This window comes from Oncorhynchus gorbuscha, unplaced genomic scaffold, assembly GCF_021184085.1.
Source record: "Oncorhynchus gorbuscha isolate QuinsamMale2020 ecotype Even-year unplaced genomic scaffold, OgorEven_v1.0 Un_scaffold_2373, whole genome shotgun sequence".
In the NCBI taxonomy this organism is placed as follows: Eukaryota; Metazoa; Chordata; class Actinopteri; order Salmoniformes; family Salmonidae; genus Oncorhynchus; species Oncorhynchus gorbuscha.
The window spans coordinates 49,367-69,370 of record NW_025745111.1 but is presented as its reverse complement, the minus strand read 5'-3'; the positions used below and the strand labels follow the sequence as shown (position 1 = coordinate 69,370).

Genomic DNA, 20,004 nt, shown 5'->3' with positions numbered 1-20,004 from the left:
CTGGAGGAGATTGAGCAGAGGAGAGAGATGGAGGATGGGAGGAGTAGACTGGAGGAGATTGAGCAGAGGAGAGATGGAGGGAGTAGACTGGAGGAGATGGAGGATGGGAGGAGTAGACTGGAGGAGATTGAGCAGAGGAAAGCAGGAGAGAGATGGTGTAAAGTAGGAACTATAACCAAGTAGGAAGAGACGAAGTTAGGAGGAATGACCCCTGACACCCTCTGCAGGGAGCAGGGGCTTCTGGGAGATGACTAGTGGAACTTTTCCACACTTCAATGGGAAAGCTCCGTTCGGCCTCACGCATGGCTATGGAGTCACCATGACGATGACAAAAAACACAGGATGTGGAACATAGGAAGTGGTTCTGATTGGCCGGCACAGACGCAGACAGGAATAGGAGTGTCTTGGAACCCCCCCGCCCTCTCTGCTCTCTGACCAATCACAGGACAATCTGAGCCTCTAGGCTTTCTGGAAGTCGTATTTTCCCTGTTTTTCTTTTATCTGTCTCCAACCATAAGCCTTCTCCAGTTTAATATTAGATTGGCTTCGTCTACATGTAATCTGCCTTGTGATCTCTTCAAAAATAATCTACTGCTCTGCTGATACACACTGTCACCACTACCCCCAGTTACCCCCCCCGTCACCACTACCCCCCAGTTACCCCCAGTTACCCCCCCCCGTCACCACTACCCCCAGTTACCCCCCGTCACCACTACCCCCAGTTACCCCCCCCCGTCACCACTACCCCCAGTTACCCCCCGTCACCACTACCCCCAGTTACCCCCCGTCACCACTACCCCCAGTTACCCCCCGTCACCACTACCCCCAGTTACCCCCCAGTTACCCCCTGTCACCACTACCCCCAGTTACCCCCAGTTACCCCCCCGTCACCACTACCCCCAGTTACCCCCCTGTCACCACTACCCCCAGTTACCCCCCTGTCACCACTACCCCAGTTACCCCCCGTCACCACTACCCCCAGTTACCCCCCCCGTCACCACTACCCCCAGTTACCCCCCCCGTCACCACTACCCCCAGTTACCCCCCCCCGTCACCACTACCCCCAGTTACCCCCCCCCCAGTCACCACTACCCCCAGTTACCCCCCAGTCACCACTACCCCCAGTTACCCCCCCCCAGTCACCACTACCCCCAGTTACCCCCCCGTCACCACTACCCCCAGTTACCCCCCCCGTCACCACTACCCCCAGTTACCCCCCCGTCACCACTACCCCCAGTTACCCCCCGTCACCCACTACCCCCAGTTACCCCCTGTCACCACTACCCCCAGTTACCCCCCCGTCACCACTACCCCCAGTTACCCCCCGTCACCACTACCCCCAGTTACCCCCCCCCATCAGCACTACCCCCCAGTTACCCCCCCATCACCACCACGTAACCACCAGTTACCCCACCCCATCAGCACTACCCCCCCCAGTTACCCCACCCCCCATCAGCTACCAACCCGTAACCACTACCCCCTTACCCCCCACCCCATCAGCACTACCCCCCGTCACCACCACCACCCCCCAGTTAACCCCCCATCAGCACTACCCCCCGTTACCCCCGTCACCACTACCCCCAGTTAACCCCCCATCACCACTACCCCCAGTTACCCCCCCCATCACCACTACCCCCATCACTACCCCCACGTCACCACTACCCCCAGTTACCCCCCACCCCATCACCACTATCCCCCCGTTACCCCACCCCCATCAGCACTACCCCCACGTCACCACCCCCCATCACTACCAACCACGTCCACCACTACCCCCAGTTACCCCCATCACCACTACCCACCACAGCACCACCCCCCCCCGTCATCACCACCCCATCACTACCAACCACGTCACCACTACCCCCAGTTACCCCCCCATCACCACTACCCCCTCGTCATCACCACCCCCATCACTACCAACCACGTCACCACTACCCCCAGTTACCCCCCCCATCACCACTACCCCCTCGTCATCACCACCCCAGTTGTACTCGAAGCTGCTGAAAGGAACATCTGTGTGTTGCGCTCATGCTAACCGCTTGTGTGTGTTTGGGAGGTGTTCTTGATTTAAAGCTGAAAGTGTGTTTTTAATTTGAATATCCTGTTTGTGTGTTAGTTTGGGTCTGGAGGAGGAGGGGGGAGTCACTGCCATGGTAACCAGACAGTAGAACTCTCAGGGTTCCGTGAGGTTCTAGAACTCCTCTGGTGGTTCTGTGGACTGAGACCACGCCCCCTCTAGCTGTTCTTTCTTTCGTCGTTCTTTTCATTTAATTTCTGTGTTGTTTTTATTTCCTGCTTTGATGGTTGTTGAGGCAACGATGTGGCAATAAAGATTGACAGAGTCAAACTGATCAACGCCGTCTTTGTCTCTGTGTTTTCATCCAGTCCTCAACAGTGACGGCTGTTATTTCATCTCTGATACCTCCACTCTTCTCTGGGTTTGACAGACAGACAGACCAAAAACCCGGCAGTCTGTGGAATGAGTTTGACCCCGCTGTACTACAAAGACCCACCTCTTACCTTCTGCTGAACGTTACTGCTGTGCTGTGTCTGTGTGTAGCAGCAGGCTGGTACAATACTGACAAAGCTGAGAACAGGAAACTGTTTTATACCCCTCCTGTGACATAAAACAAACTCCGGTTAGAGAATGCCTTTTGGCACAGATACAGGTTCAGCTTAACGCCCTCAAACCCTCACAGTAACCACTAGGAGGGAAATACAAAGCTGACCTCAGATCAGTATCCAGAGGGTGACTTCATCACTTCACCGCAAACAACTGCTCTGCTTCCTCTTTCCCCTAAGGGCCCCTCCCACCGTGAATTCTTATTGGCCAACTGTCCTGAAGTAGTGGTAACCGCTGGCGACGATTGTCTGCAATGATCTAAGGCAGCGTTTCCCAAAATAGGTCCTCGAGCACGTTTTGGTTTTTGCACAAAACACTACACAGCTGATTCAAACACTACACAGCTGATTCAAACACTACACAGCTGATTCAAACACTACACAGCTGATTCAAACACTACACAGCTGATTCAAACACTACACAGCTGATTCAAACACTACACAGCTGATTCAAACACTACACAGCTTGATGATTAGTTGGGGGGAAGAGGAGGAGGAGGAGGAGAGGATGGGGGAGGAGGAGGAGGAGAGGATGGGGGAGGAGGAGGAGGAGAGGATGGGGGAGGAGGAGGAGGAGGGATGGGGGAGGATGGAGGAAAGGATGGAGGAGGAGGAGGAGAGGAAGGATGGGGGAGGAGGAGGGAAGGATGGAGGAGGAGGAGATGAGGGAGGAGGAGAAGAGGGAAGGATGGAGGAGGAGGAGAAGAGGGAAGGATGGAGGAGGAGGAGGAGGAGAGGGAAGGATGGGGGAGGAGGAGAAGAGGGAAGGATGGGGGAGGAGGAGAAGAGGGAAGGATGGGGGAGGAGGAGAAGAGGGAAGGATGGGGGAGGAGGAGAAGAGGGAAGGATGGGGGAGGAGGAGAAGAGGGAAGGATGGGGGAGGAGGGGGAGAGGGAAGGATGGGGAGGAGGAGGAGAGGGAAGGATTGGGGAGGAGGAGGAGAGGAAGCATGGGGGAGGAGGGAGAAGAGGGAAGGATGGGGGAGGAGGAGAGGGAAGGATGGGAGAGGAGGAGGAGGAGGAGGAGAGGGAAGGATGGGAGAGGAGGAGGAGGAGAAGAGGTAAGGATGGGGGAGGAGAAGAAGAGGGAAGGATGGAGGAGGAGAGGGAAGGATGGAGGAGGAGGAGAAGAGGGAAGGATGGGGGAGGAGGAGGAAGGATGGAGGAGGAGGAGATGAGGGAGGAGGAGAAGAGGGAAGGATGGAGGAGGAGGAGAAGAGGGAAGGATGGAGGAGGAGGAGGAGGAGGGGAAGGATGGGGGAGGAGGAGAAGAGGGAAGGATGGGGGAGAAGGGAGATGAGGGAAGGATGGGGGAGGAGGAGAAGAGGGAAGGATGGAGGAGGAGGAGAAGAGGGAAGGATGGAGGAGGAGGAGGAGAGGGAAGGATGGGGGAGGAGGAGAAGAGGGAAGGATGGGGGAGGAGGAGAAGAGGGAAGGATGGGGGAGAAGGAGATGAGGGAAGGATGGGGGAGGAGGAGAAGAGGGAAGGATGGGGGAGGAGGGATGGATGGGGGAGGAGGGATTTTTTAATTTTACCTTTATTTTACTAGGCAAGTCAGTTAAGAACAAATTCTTATTTGCAATGACGGCCTAGGAACAGTGGGTTAACTGCTAATTCTACCCACATATATCCTATAGGGTTGAGGTCAGGGCTTTGTGATGGCCACTCCAATACCTTGACTTTGTTGTCCCTTTTTGCCATTTGGAAGACCCATTTGCGGCCAAGCTTTAATTTCCTGACTGATTTCCTGAGATGTTGCTTCAATGTAGCCACGTAATTTTCCCTTCTCATGATGCCATCTATTTTTGTGAAGTGCACCAGTCCCTCCTGCAGCAAAGCACCCCCACAACATGATGCTGCCATCCCCATGCTTCACGGTTGGGATGGTGTTCTTCGGCTTGCAAGCCTCCCCCTCCAAACATAACGATGGTCATTATGGCCAAACAGTTCTAATTTTGTTTCATCAGACCAGAGGACATTTCTCCAAAAAGTATGATCTTTGTCCCCAAACCGTAGTCTGGCTGTTTTATGGCGGTTTTGAAGCAGAGGCTTCTTCCTTGCTGAGCGGCCTTTCAGGTTATGTCGATATAGGACTCGTTTTTACTGTGGATATAGTTACTTTTGTTCCTGTTTCCTCCAGCATCTTCACAAGGTCCTTTGCTGTTGTTCTGGGATTCATTTGCACTTTTTGCACCAAAGTATGTTCATGTCTCGGAGACAGAAAGCGTCTCCTTCCTGAGCGGTATGATTGCTGCGTGGTCCCTTGGTGTTTATACTTGCGTACTATTGTTTGTACATATGAACGTGGTACCTTCAGGCATTTGGAAATTACTCCCAATGATGAACCAGACTTGTGGAGGTCTACAATTTCTTTTCTGGGGTCTTTGCTGATTTCTTTTGATTTTCCCATGATGTCAAGCAAAGAGGCACTGAGTTTGAAGGTAGGCATTGAAATGCATCCACAGGTACACCTCCATTTGACTCAAATTATGTCAATTAGCCTATCAGAAGCTTCTAAAGCCATTACATAATTTCTGGAATTTTCCAAGCAGTTTAAAGGCACAGTCAACTTAGTGTACAGTATGTAAACTTCTGACCCACTGGAATTGTGATACAGTGAATTGTAAGTGAAATAATCTGTCTGTAAACAATTGTTGGAAAAATGACTTGTGTCATGCACAAAGTAGATGTCCTAACTGACTTGCCATAACTATAGTTTGTTACAAAAATGGTTGAAAAATGACTCTAATCTAAGTGTATGTAAACTACCGACTTCAACTGTATAAACAGTCAACTTATTAATCATAACCTCGTATCCTATCATTCTGAACAGTCATAACCTCCTTGCATCCGCAAAAACCAGAGCCTTACTTATGATTCAGTACTACACAAATTGGTTTAATATTTTTTTTACCAAATAACTACATGGTTACACAGGATAAACATACACACTTAATACAAAAAACAGGTCCCTAGCGGACTGACAATATGGCTGCTTGTAACAAAAAAACACGGAGAGGGCGAGAGGGACAAGGACACTCTGTTACATTTAGAAACTACTCTCACTTATAGTACTCATACTTTGCACACAAACCACTGCCCGCTTGGAGTAAGAAATCATGAATGTGTTTACGTGAAAGGCCGTCTCGGAACCGGACCGCCTTTGAAAGGGGGTTGTGCCTTTCTGCGGCCCTGATTGTCCAAAATGGTTCTGACAAGTGTCATGCTGTTGTTGTTCTTTGTAGTTGTCCGGTATAGAACAGAACTACAGAGTTGATTTTCCTTCCATTCGATCATGAAGATGCCATCCCTGTCGATGGTTCCCATGGTGGTGATGATAGTACTACGGTTTGAGCAGAGTAGTAGAATGGTCCCACCTCAATTAGCTTTTCTAAATATTTTAATTAGGACAGTTATTCAGCCGTACCACTGATTGTCCGGGAGGTGACTTTATCATCTCTACCTTATGTTGAGATTCAGAGTTCAAACTTTAAACGTGCAGCTGCAGCTCTACGTCTCTCTGGTCTGATGTGTTAATTCTTAACCCATCATTGTATACAGTTTGTTCAAAAGGGGTGGTTCCATCAGGCTGACATGCTCTCTGACCTCACTCAGGGGCGTGACTTGTATGGCTCCTAAAATCATATCCCTATCTTAACAAAAACAATTTCATCATTGTTCATATTTCATACATGTGTATACTTTCCAAGTTAAAGTTTTTAAGGCCAAAAATGGTAGTTGCACACCTGGGATCAAAACCTTATACAGCAGCCATTATATCTTTGACATCACAAAATAGCTCACAATATGACATGAGTTCTATAAATCGCCTCTGACCAGTTCCCACGTTCTATGTTAGAAATATTGTTCCAGTAGTTGCTTTTGAACGTGTCAGTGTCGGCGGGAAAAAGTATTATTTGAAACAAAGCACATTCCTTGGGTGAATTTGGAGAGCGAGACCTGAATCTTCTCTCCTTGATTTACAACAGGGCATGAATTGTTAACCCAACAGTAGGGTATATCTCCAGTCCTTTAGACAGACAGTAGGGTATATCTCCAGTCCTTTAGACAAACAGTAGGGTATATCTCCAGTCCTTTAGACAGACAGTAGGGTCTATCTCCAGTCCTTTAAACAGACAGTAGGGTATATCTCCAGTCCTTTAGACAGACAGTAGGGTATATCTCCAGTCCTTTAGACAGACAGTAGGGTATATATTCAGTCCTTTAAACAGACAGTAGGGTATATCTCCAGTCCTTTAAACAGACAGTAGGGTATATCTCCAGTCCTTTAGACAGACAGTAGGGTATATCTCCAGTCCTTTAGACAGACAGTAGGGTATATCTCCAGTCCTTTAGACAGACAGTAGGGTATATCTCCAGTCCTTTAGACAGACAGTAGGGTATATCTCCAGTCCTTTAGACAGACAGTAGGGTATATCTCCAGTCCTTTAGACAGACAGTAGGGTATATCTCCAGTCCTTTAGACAGACAGTAGGGTAGATCTCCAGTCCTTTAGACAGACAGTAGGGTATATCTCCAGTCCTTTAGACAGACAGTAGGGTATATCTCCAGTCCTTTAAACAGACAGTAGGGTCTATCTCCAGTCCTTTAGACAGACAGTAGGGTATATCTCCAGTCATTTAAACAGACAGTAGGGTATATCTCCAGTCCTTTAGACAGACAGTAGGGTATATCTCCAGTCCTTTAGACAGACAGTAGGGTATATCTCCAGTCCTTTAGACAGACAGTAGGGTACATCTACACTCCAGTCTCTCCCTTTCTGATTAACAATTAAACAGGCTGTTCATCAGTGACCACAAAAGAAACAATATTTACTTCCAAAACAACTTTATTTAAATTTGCTTATTTTTTATTAGAAATCTGAAGGGCTTTACAAACTCATGCCTAACAGAACTGTGTGTCTCTGTCTTTAAGCAGTAGACCATTTAGGTAGCTGGTTTCCCAGGATGACCTGTCGGTCCACTCCCGTCTCTGAGATGGCTGCCAGGCGGACCACTCCTCCACTGGACCCATCTCTCTCCATAGCCAGGGACAGGGCTGTCGGGAGAATAATATAGTTAACATGATAACAGGGACAGGGCTGTCGGGAGAATAATATAGTTAACATTATAACAGGGACAGGGCTGTCGGGGGAATAATATAGTTAACATGATAACAGGGACAGGGCTGTCGGGGGAATAATATAGTTAACATGATAACAGGGACAGGGCTGGGAGAATAATATAGTTAACATGATAACAGGGACAGGGCTGTCGGGGGAATAATATAGTTAACATGATAACAGGGACAGGGCTGGGAGAATAATATAGTTAACATGATAACAGGGACAGGGCTGTCGGGGGAATAATATAGTTAACATGATAACAGGGACAGGGCTGTCGGGGGAATAATATAGTTAACATGATAACAGGGACAGGGCTGTCGGGGGAATAATATAGTTAACATGATAACAGGGACAGGGCTGTCGGGGGAATAATATAGTTAACATGATAACAGGGACAGGGCTGTCGGGAGAATAATATAGTTAACATTATAACAGGGACAGGGCTGTCGGGGGAATAATATAGTTAACATGATAACAGGGACAGGGCTGGGAGAATAATATAGTTAACATGATAACAGGGACAGGGCTGTCGGGAGAATAATGTAGTTAACATGATAACAGGGACAGGGCTGGGGGAATAATATAGTTAACATGATAACAGGGACAGGGCTGGGGGAATAATATAGTTAACATGATAACAGGGACAGGGCTGGGAGAATAATATAGTTAACATTATAACAGGGACAGGGCTGGGGGAATAATATAGTTAACATGATAACAGGGACAGGGCTGGGGGAATAATATAGTTAACATGATAACAGGGACAGGGCTGGGGGAATAATATAGTTAACATGATAACAGGGACAGGGCTGGGGGAATAATATAGTTAACATGATAACAGGGACAGGGCTGGGAGAATAATATAGTTAACATGATAACAGGGACAGGGCTGTCGGGAGAATAATGTAGTTAACATGATAACAGGGACAGGGCTGGGGGAATAATATAGTTAACATGATAACAGGGACAGGGCTGGGGGAATAATATAGTTAACATGATAACAGGGACAGGGCTGTCGGGGGAATAATATAGTTAACATGATAACAGGGACAGGGCTGTCGGGAATAATATAGTTAACATGATAACAGGGACAGGGCTGTCGGGGGAATAATATAGTTAACATGATAACAGGGACAGGGCTGTCGGGGGAATAATATAGTTAACATGATAACAGGGACAGGGCTGGGAGAATAATATAGTTAACATGATAACAGGGACAGGGCTGTCGGGGGAATAATATAGTTAACATGATAACAGGGACAGGGCTGGGAGAATAATATAGTTAACATGATAACAGGGACAGGGCTGGGGGAATAATATAGTTAACATGATAACAGGGACAGGGCTGGGAGAATAATATAGTTAACATGATAACAGGGACAGGGCTGGGAGAATAATATAGTTAACATGATAACAGGGACAGGGCTGTCGGGGGAATAATATAGTGAACATGATAACAGGGACAGGGCTGGGGGAATAATATAGTTAACATGATAACAGGGACATGGCTGGGGGAATAATATAGTTAACATGATAACAGGGACAGGGTTGTCGGGGGAATAATATAGTTAACATGATAACAGGGACAGGGCTGGGGGAATAATATAGTTAACATGATAACAGGGACAGGGCTGGGGGAATAATATAGTTAACATGATAACAGGGACAGGGCTGGGGGAATAATATAGTTAACATGATAACAGGGACAGGGCTGGGAGAATAATATAGTTAACATGATAACAGGGACAGGGCTGGGAGAATAATATAGTTAACATGATAACAGGGACAGGGCTGTCGGGGGAATAATATAGTTAACATGATAACAGGGACAGGGCTGTCGGGGGAATAATATAGTTAACATGATAACAGGGACAGGGCTGTCGGGGGAATAATATAGTTAACATGATAACAGGGACAGGGCTGTCGGGGAATAATATAGTTAACATGGTAACAGGGACAGGGCTGGGGGAATAATATAGTTAACATGATAACAGGGACAGGGCTGGGGGAATAATATAGTTAACATGATAACAGGGACAGGGCTGGGGGAATAATATAGTTAACATGATAACAGGGACAGGGCTGTCGGGGGAATAATATAGTTAACATGATAACAGGGACAGGGCTGTCGGGGGAATAATATAGTTAACATGATAACAGGGACAGGGCTGGGGGAATAATATAGTTAACATGATAACAGGGACAGGGCTGGGGGAATAATATAGTTAACATGATAACAGGGACAGGGCTGGGGGAATAATATAGTTAACATGATAACAGGGACAGGGCTGGGAGAATAATATAGTTAACATGATAACAGGGACAGGGCTGGGGGAATAATATAGTTAACATGATAACAGGGACAGGGCTGTCGGGAATAATATAGTTAACATGATAACAGGGACAGGGCTGGGGGAATAATATAGTTAACATGATAACAGGGACAGGGCTGTCGGGAGAATAATGTAGTTAACATGATAACAGGGACAGGGCTGTCGGGGGAATAATATAGTTAACATGATAACAGGGACAGGGCTGGGGGAATAATATAGTTAACATGATAACAGGGACAGGGCTGTCGGGAATAATATAGTTAACATGATAACAGGGACAGGGCTGGGGGAATAATATAGTTAACATGATAACAGGGACAGGGCTGGGGGAATAATATAGTTAACATGATAACAGGGACAGGGCTGTCGGGAATAATATAGTTAACATGATAACAGGGACAGGGCTGGGGGAATAATATAGTTAACATGATAACAGGGACAGGGCTGTCGGGGAATAATATAGTTAACATGATAACAGGGACAGGGCTGTCGGGGAATAATATAGTTAACATGATAACAGGGACAGGGCTGGGGGAATAATATAGTTAACATGATAACAGGGACAGGGCTGGGGGAATAATATAGTTAACATGATAACAGGGACAGGGCTGTCGGGAATAATATAGTTAACATGATAACAGGGACAGGGCTGGGGGAATAATATAGTTAACATGATAACAGGGACAGGGCTGTCGGGGGAATAATATAGTTAACATGATAACAGGGACAGGGCTGTCGGGGGAATAATATAGTTAACATGATAACAGGGACAGGGCTGTCGGGGGAATAATATAGTTAACATGATAACAGGGACAGGGCTGTCGGGAGAATAATGTAGTTAACATGATAACAGGGACAGGGCTGGGGGAATAATATAGTTAACATGATAACAGGGACAGGGCTGGGGGAATAATATAGTTAACATGATAACAGGGACAGGGCTGGGGGAATAATATAGTTAACATGATAACAGGGACAGGGCTGGGGGAATAATATAGTTAACATGATAACAGGGACAGGGCTGTCGGGGGAATAATATAGTTAACATGATAAAAGGGACAGGGCTGTCGGGGGAATAATATAGTTAACATGATAACAGGGACAGGGCTGGGGGAATAATATAGTTAACATGATAACAGGGACAGGGCTGGGGGAATAATATAGTTAACATGATAACAGGGACAGGGCTGGGGGAATAATATAGTTAACATGATAACAGGGACAGGGCTGGGAGAATAATATAGTTAACATGATAACAGGGACAGGGCTGGGGGAATAATATAGTTAACATGATAACAGGGACAGGGCTGTCGGGAATAATATAGTTAACATGATAACAGGGACAGGGCTGTCGGGGGAATAATATAGTTAACATGATAACAGGGACAGGGCTGTCGGGGGAATAATATAGTTAACATGATAACAGGGACAGGGCTGGGGGAATAATATAGTTAACATGATAACAGGGACAGGGCTGGGGGAATAATATAGTTAACATGATAACAGGGACAGGGCTGTCGGGAATAATATAGTTAACATGATAACAGGGACAGGGCTGGGGGAATAATATAGTTAACATGATAACAGGGACAGGGCTGTCGGGAATAATATAGTTAACATGATAACAGGGACAGGGCTGGGGGAATAATATAGTTAACATGATAACAGGGACAGGGCTGGGGGAATAATATAGTTAACATGATAACAGGGACAGGGCTGTCGGGGGAATAATATAGTTAACATGATAACAGGGACAGGGCTGTCGGGGGAATAATATAGTTAACATGATAACAGGGACAGGGCTGGGAGAATAATATAGTTAACATGATAACAGGGACAGGGCTGTCGGGGGAATAATATAGTTAACATGATAACAGGGACAGGGCTGGGGGAATAATATAGTTAACATGATAACAGGGACAGGGCTGGGAGAATAATATAGTTAACATGATAACAGGGACAGGGCTGTCGGGGGAATAATATAGTTAACATGATAACAGGGACAGGGCTGTCGGGGGAATAATATAGTTAACATGATAACAGGGACAGGGCTGTCGGGGGAATAATATAGTTAACATGATAACAGGGACAGGGCTGGGGGAATAATATAGTTAACATGATAACAGGGACAGGGCTGGGGGAATAATATAGTTAACATGATAACAGGGACAGGGCTGGGGGAATAATATAGTTAACATGATAACAGGGACAGGGCTGGGGGAATAATATAGTTAACATGATAACAGGGACAGGGCTGTCGGGGGAATAATATAGTTAACATGATAACAGGGACAGGGCTGTCGGGGGAATAATATAGTTAACATGATAACAGGGACAGGGCTGTCGGGGGAATAATATAGTTAACATGATAACAGGGACAGGGCTGTCGGGGGAATAATATAGTTAACATGATAACAGGGACAGGGCTGTCGGGAGAATAATGTAGTTAACATGATAACAGGGACAGGGCTGGGGGAATAATATAGTTAACATGATAACAGGGACAGGGCTGGGAGAATAATATAGTTAACATGATAACAGGGACAGGGCTGGGGGAATAATATAGTTAACATGATAACAGGGACAGGGCTGTCGGGAATAATATAGTTAACATGATAACAGGGACAGGGCTGGGGGAATAATATAGTTAACATGATAACAGGGACAGGGCTGGGGGAATAATATAGTTAACATGATAACAGGGACAGGGCTGTCGGGAATAATATAGTTAACATGATAACAGGGACAGGGCTGGGGGAATAATATAGTTAACATGATAACAGGGACAGGGCTGTCGGGGGAATAATATAGTTAACATGATAACAGGGACAGGGCTGTCGGGAATAATATAGTTAACATGATAACAGGGACAGGGCTGGGGGAATAATATAGTTAACATGATAACAGGGACAGGGCTGTCGGGGGAATAATATAGTTAACATGATAACAGGGACAGGGCTGTCGGGGGAATAATATAGTTAACATGATAACAGGGACAGGGCTGGGGGAATAATATAGTTAACATGATAACAGGGACAGGGCTGGGGGAATAATATAGTTAACATGATAACAGGGACAGGGCTGTCGGGAATAATATAGTTAACATGATAACAGGGACAGGGCTGGGGGAATAATATAGTTAACATGATAACAGGGACAGGGCTGTCGGGAATAATATAGTTAACATGATAACAGGGACAGGGCTGGGGGAATAATATAGTTAACATGATAACAGGGACAGGGCTGTCGGGGGAATAATATAGTTAACATGATAACAGGGACAGGGCTGTCGGGGGAATAATATAGTTAACATGATAACAGGGACAGGGCTGTCGGGGAATAATATAGTTAACATGATAACAGGGACAGGGCTGGGGGAATAATATAGTTAACATGATAACAGGGACAGGGCTGGGAGAATAATATAGTTAACATGATAACAGGGACAGGGCTGGGAGAATAATATAGATAACATGATAACAGGGACAGGGCTGGGAGAATAATATAGTTAACATGATAACAGGGACAGGGCTGTCGGGGGAATAATATAGTTAACATGATAACAGGGACAGGGCTGGGAGAATAATATAGTTAACATGATAACAGGGACAGGGCTGGGGGAATAATATAGTTAACATGATAACAGGGACAGGGCTGTCGGGGGAATAATATAGTTAACATGATAACAGGGACAGGGCTGGGGGAATAATATAGTTAACATGATAACAGGGACAGGGCTGGGAGAATAATATAGTTAACATGATAACAGGGACAGGGCTGTCGGGGAATAATATAGTTAACATGATAACAGGGACAGGGCTGGGGGAATAATATAGTTAACATGATAACAGGGACAGGGCTGGGAGAATAATATAGTTAACATGATAACAGGGACAGGGCTGGGAGAATAATATAGTTAACATGATAACAGGGACAGGGCTGTCGGGGGAATAATATAGTTAACATGATAACAGGGACAGGGCTGTCGGGAGAATAATATAGTTAACATGATAACAGGGACAGGGCTGTCGGGGGAATAATATAGTTAACATGATAACAGGGACAGGGCTGTCGGGGGAATAATATAGTTAACATGATAACAGGGACAGGGCTGTCGGGGGAATAATATAGTTAACATGATAACAGGGACAGGGCTGTCGGGGGAATAATATAGTTAACATGATAACAGGGACAGGGCTGTCGGGGGAATAATATAGTTAACATGATAACAGGGACAGGGCTGGGGGAATAATATAGTTAACATGATAACAGGGACAGGGCTGGGAGAATAATATAGTTAACATGATAACAGGGACAGGGCTGGGGGAATAATATAGTTAACATGATAACAGGGACAGGGCTGGGGGAATAATATAGTTAACATGATAACAGGGACAGGGCTGGGGGAATAATATAGTTAACATGATAACAGGGACAGGGCTGTCGGGGAATAATATAGTTAACATGATAACAGGGACAGGGCTGGGGGAATAATATAGTTAACATGATAACAGGGACAGGGCTGTCGGGGGAATAATATAGTTAACATGATAACAGGGACAGGGCTGTCGGGGGAATAATATAGTTAACATGATAACAGGGACAGGGCTGGGGGAATAATATAGTTAACATGATAACAGGGACAGGGCTGTCGGGAATAATATAGTTAACATGATAACAGGGACAGGGCTGGGGGAATAATATAGTTAACATGATAACAGGGACAGGGCTGTCGGGAATAATATAGTTAACATGATAACAGGGACAGGGCTGGGGGAATAATATAGTTAACATGATAACAGGGACAGGGCTGTCGGGGGAATAATATAGTTAACATGATAACAGGGACAGGGCTGGGGGAATAATATAGTTAACATGATAACAGGGACAGGGCTGTCGGGGGAATAATATAGTTAACATGATAACAGGGACAGGGCTGGGAGAATAATATAGTTAACATGATAACAGGGACAGGGCTGGGAGAATAATATAGTTAACATGATAACAGGGACAGGGCTGTCGGGGGAATAATATAGTTAACATGATAACAGGGACAGGGCTGGGAGAATAATATAGTTAACATGATAACAGGGACAGGGCTGTCGGGGGAATAATATAGTTAACATGATAACAGGGACAGGGCTGGGGGAATAATATAGTTAACATGATAACAGGGACAGGGCTGGGAGAATAATATAGTTAACATGATAACAGGGACAGGGCTGGGAGAATAATATAGTTAACATGATAACAGGGACAGGGCTGTCGGGGGAATAATATAGTTAACATGATAACAGGGACAGGGCTGTCGGGGGAATAATATAGTTAACATGATAACAGGGACAGGGCTGTCGGGGGAATAATATAGTTAACATGATAACAGGGACAGGGCTGTCGGGGAATAATATAGTTAACATGATAACAGGGACAGGGCTGGGGGAATAATATAGTTAACATGATAACAGGGACAGGGCTGGGGGAATAATATAGTTAACATGATAACAGGGACAGGGCTGGGGGAATAATATAGTTAACATGATAACAGGGACAGGGCTGGGGGAATAATATAGTTAACATGATAACAGGGACAGGGCTGTCGGGGGAATAATATAGTTAACATGATAACAGGGACAGGGCTGTCGGGGGAATAATATAGTTAACATGATAACAGGGACAGGGCTGTCGGGGAATAATATAGTTAACATGATAACAGGGACAGGGCTGGGGGAATAATATAGTTAACATGATAACAGGGACAGGGCTGGGGGAATAATATAGTTAACATGATAACAGGGACAGGGCTGGGAGAATAATATAGTTAACATGATAACAGGGACAGGGCTGGGGGAATAATATAGTTAACATGATAACAGGGACAGGGCTGTCGGGAATAATATAGTTAACATGATAACAGGGACAGGGCTGGGGGAATAATATAGTTAACATGATAACAGGGACAGGGCTGTCGGGAGAATAATGTAGTTAACATGATAACAGGGACAGGGCTGTCGGGGGAATAATATAGTTAACATGATAACAGGGACAGGGCTGGGGGAATAATATAGTTAACATGATAACAGGGACAGGGCTGTCGGGGAATAATATAGTTAACATGATAACAGGGACAGGGCTGGGGGAATAATATAGTTAACATGATAACAGGGACAGGGCTGGGGGAATAATATAGTTAACATGATAACAGGGACAGGGCTGTCGGGGAATAATATAGTTAACATGATAACAGGGACAGGGCTGGGGGAATAATATAGTTAACATGATAACAGGGACAGGGCTGTCGGGGGAATAATATAGTTAACATGATAACAGGGACAGGGCTGTCGGGGAATAATATAGTTAACATGATAACAGGGACAGGGCTGGGGGAATAATATAGTTAACATGATAACAGGGACAGGGCTGGGGGAATAATATAGTTAACATGATAACAGGGACAGGGCTGTCGGGAATAATATAGTTAACATGATAACAGGGACAGGGCTGGGGGAATAATATAGTTAACATGATAACAGGGACAGGGCTGGGGGAATAATATAGTTAACATGATAACAGGGACAGGGCTGGGGGAATAATATAGTTAACATGATAACAGGGACAGGGCTGGGGGAATAATATAGTTAACATGATAACAGGGACAGGGCTGGGAGAATAATATAGTTAACATGATAACAGGGACAGGGCTGGGAGAATAATATAGTTAACATGATAACAGGGACAGGGCTGTCGGGGGAATAATATAGTTAACATGATAACAGGGACAGGGCTGTTGGGGGAATAATATAGTTAACATGATAACAGGGACAGGGCTGTCGGGGGAATAATATAGTTAACATGATAACAGGGACAGGGCTGTCGGGGGAATAATATAGTTAACATGATAACAGGGACAGGGCTGTCGGGAGAATAATGTAGTTAACATGATAACAGGGACAGGGCTGGGGGAATAATATAGTTAACATGATAACAGGGACAGGGCTGGGGGAATAATATAGTTAACATGATAACAGGGACAGGGCTGGGGGAATAATATAGTTAACATGATAACAGGGACAGGGCTGGGGGAATAATATAGTTAACATGATAACAGGGACAGGGCTGTCGGGGGAATAATATAGTTAACATGATAAAAGGGACAGGGCTGTCGGGGAATAATATAGTTAACATGATAACAGGGACAGGGCTGGGGGAATAATATAGTTAACATGATAACAGGGACAGGGCTGGGGGAATAATATAGTTAACATGATAACAGGGACAGGGCTGGGGGAATAATATAGTTAACATGATAACAGGGACAGGGCTGGGAGAATAATATAGTTAACATGATAACAGGGACAGGGCTGGGGGAATAATATAGTTAACATGATAACAGGGACAGGGCTGTCGGGAATAATATAGTTAACATGATAACAGGGACAGGGCTGTCGGGGGAATAATATAGTTAACATGATAACAGGGACAGGGCTGTCGGGGGAATAATATAGTTAACATGATAACAGGGACAGGGCTGTCGGGGGGAATAATATAGTTAACATGATAACAGGGACAGGGCTGGGGGAATAATATAGTTAACATGATAACAGGGACAGGGCTGGGGGAATAATATAGTTAACATGATAACAGGGACAGGGCTGTCGGGAATAATATAGTTAACATGATAACAGGGACAGGGCTGGGGGAATAATATAGTTAACATGATAACAGGGACAGGGCTGTCGGGGGAATAATATAGTTAACATGATAACAGGGACAGGGCTGGGGGAATAATATAGTTAACATGATAACAGGGACAGGGCTGGGGGAATAATATAGTTAACATGATAACAGGGACAGGGCTGTCGGGGGAATAATATAGTTAACATGATAACAGGGACAGGGCTGTCGGGGAATAATATAGTTAACATGATAACAGGGACAGGGCTGGGAGAATAATATAGTTAACATGATAACAGGGACAGGGCTGTCGGGGGAATAATATAGTTAACATGATAACAGGGACAGGGCTAGGGGAATAATATAGTTAACATGATAACAGGGACAGGGCTGGGAGAATAATATAGTTAACATGATAACAGGGACAGGGCTGTCGGGGGAATAATATAGTTAACATGATAACAGGGACAGGGCTGTCGGGGGAATAATATAGTTAACATGATAACAGGGACAGGGCTGTCGGGGGAATAATATAGTTAACATGATAACAGGGACAGGGCTGGGGGAATAATATAGTTAACATGATAACAGGGACAGGGCTGGGGGAATAATATAGTTAACATGATAACAGGGACAGGGCTGGGGGAATAATATAGTTAACATGATAACAGGGACAGGGCTGGGGGAATAATATAGTTAACATGATAACAGGGACAGGGCTGTCGGGGGAATAATATAGTTAACATGATAACAGGGACAGGGCTGTCGGGGGAATAATATAGTTAACATGATAACAGGGACAGGGCTGTCGGGGGAATAATATAGTTAACATGATAACAGGGACAGGGCTGTCGGGAATAATATAGTTAACATGATAACAGGGACAGGGCTGTCGGGGAATAATGTAGTTAACATGATAACAGGGACAGGGCTGGGGGAATAATATAGTTAACATGATAACAGGGACAGGGCTGGGAGAATAATATAGTTAACATGATAACAGGGACAGGGCTGGGGGAATAATATAGTTAACATGATAACAGGGACAGGGCTGTCGGGAATAATATAGTTAACATGATAACAGGGACAGGGCTGGGGGAATAATATAGTTAACATGATAACAGGGACAGGGCTGGGGGAATAATATAGTTAACATGATAACAGGGACAGGGCTGTCGGGAATAATATAGTTAACATGATAACAGGGACAGGGCTGGGGGAATAATATAGTTAACATGATAACAGGGACAGGGCTGTCGGGGGAATAATATAGTTAACATGATAACAGGGACAGGGCTGTCGGGGGAATAATATAGTTAACATGATAACAGGGACAGGGCTGGGGGAATAATATAGTTAACATGATAACAGGGACAGGGCTGGGGGGGAATAATATAGTTAACATGATAACAGGGACAGGGCTGTCGGGGAATAATATAGTTAACATGATAACAGGGACAGGGCTGGGGGAATAATATAGTTAACATGATAACAGGGACAGGGCTGTCGGGGGAATAATATAGTTAACATGATAACAGGGACAGGGCTGATAACAGGGACAGGGCTGGGGAATAATATAGTTAACATGATAACAGGGACAGGGCTGTCGGGGGAATAATATAGTTAACATGATAACAGGGACAGGGCTGGGGGAATAATATAGTTAACATGATAACAGGGACAGGGCTGTCGGGGGAATAATATAGTTAACATGATAACAGGGACAGGGCTGGGGGAATAATATAGTTAACATGATAACAGGGACAGGGCTGGGAGAATAATATAGTTAACATGATAACAGGGACAGGGCTGGGAGAATAATATAGATAACATGATAACAGGGACAGGGCTGGGAGAATAATATAGTTAACATGATAACAGGGACAGGGCTGTCGGGGGAATAATATAGTTAACATGATAACAGGGACAGGGCTGGGAGAATAATATAGTTAACATGATAACAGGGACAGGGCTGGGGGAATAATATAGTTAACATGATAACAGGGACAGGGCTGTCGGGGGAATAATATAGTTAACATGATAACAGGGACAGGGCTGGGGGAATAATATAGTTAACATGATAACAGGGACAGGGCTGGGAGAATAATATAGTTAACATGATAACAGGGACAGGGCTGTCGGGGAATAATATAGTTAACATGATAACAGGGACAGGGCTGGGGGAATAATATAGTTAACATGATAACAGGGACAGGGCTGGGAGAATAATATAGTTAACATGATAACAGGGACAGG

At 45.3% G+C, this 20,004-nt stretch overlaps 1 protein-coding gene across 1 annotated transcript in view; it reads right to left on the bottom strand.

Moving 5' to 3' along the window:
* Positions 1–7,450: 7,450 nt before the first annotated feature.
* The window catches only part of LOC124017483 (proteasome subunit beta type-6-like), a gene marked incomplete at its 5' end in the record, with an annotated part of 58,028 nt that continues 45,474 nt past the window's right edge, over positions 7,451–20,004 (bottom strand). The window contains 1 exon segment of the mRNA XM_046332695.1: positions 7,451–7,677. Coding sequence (XP_046188651.1) covers positions 7,550–7,677 — 128 coding nt within the window.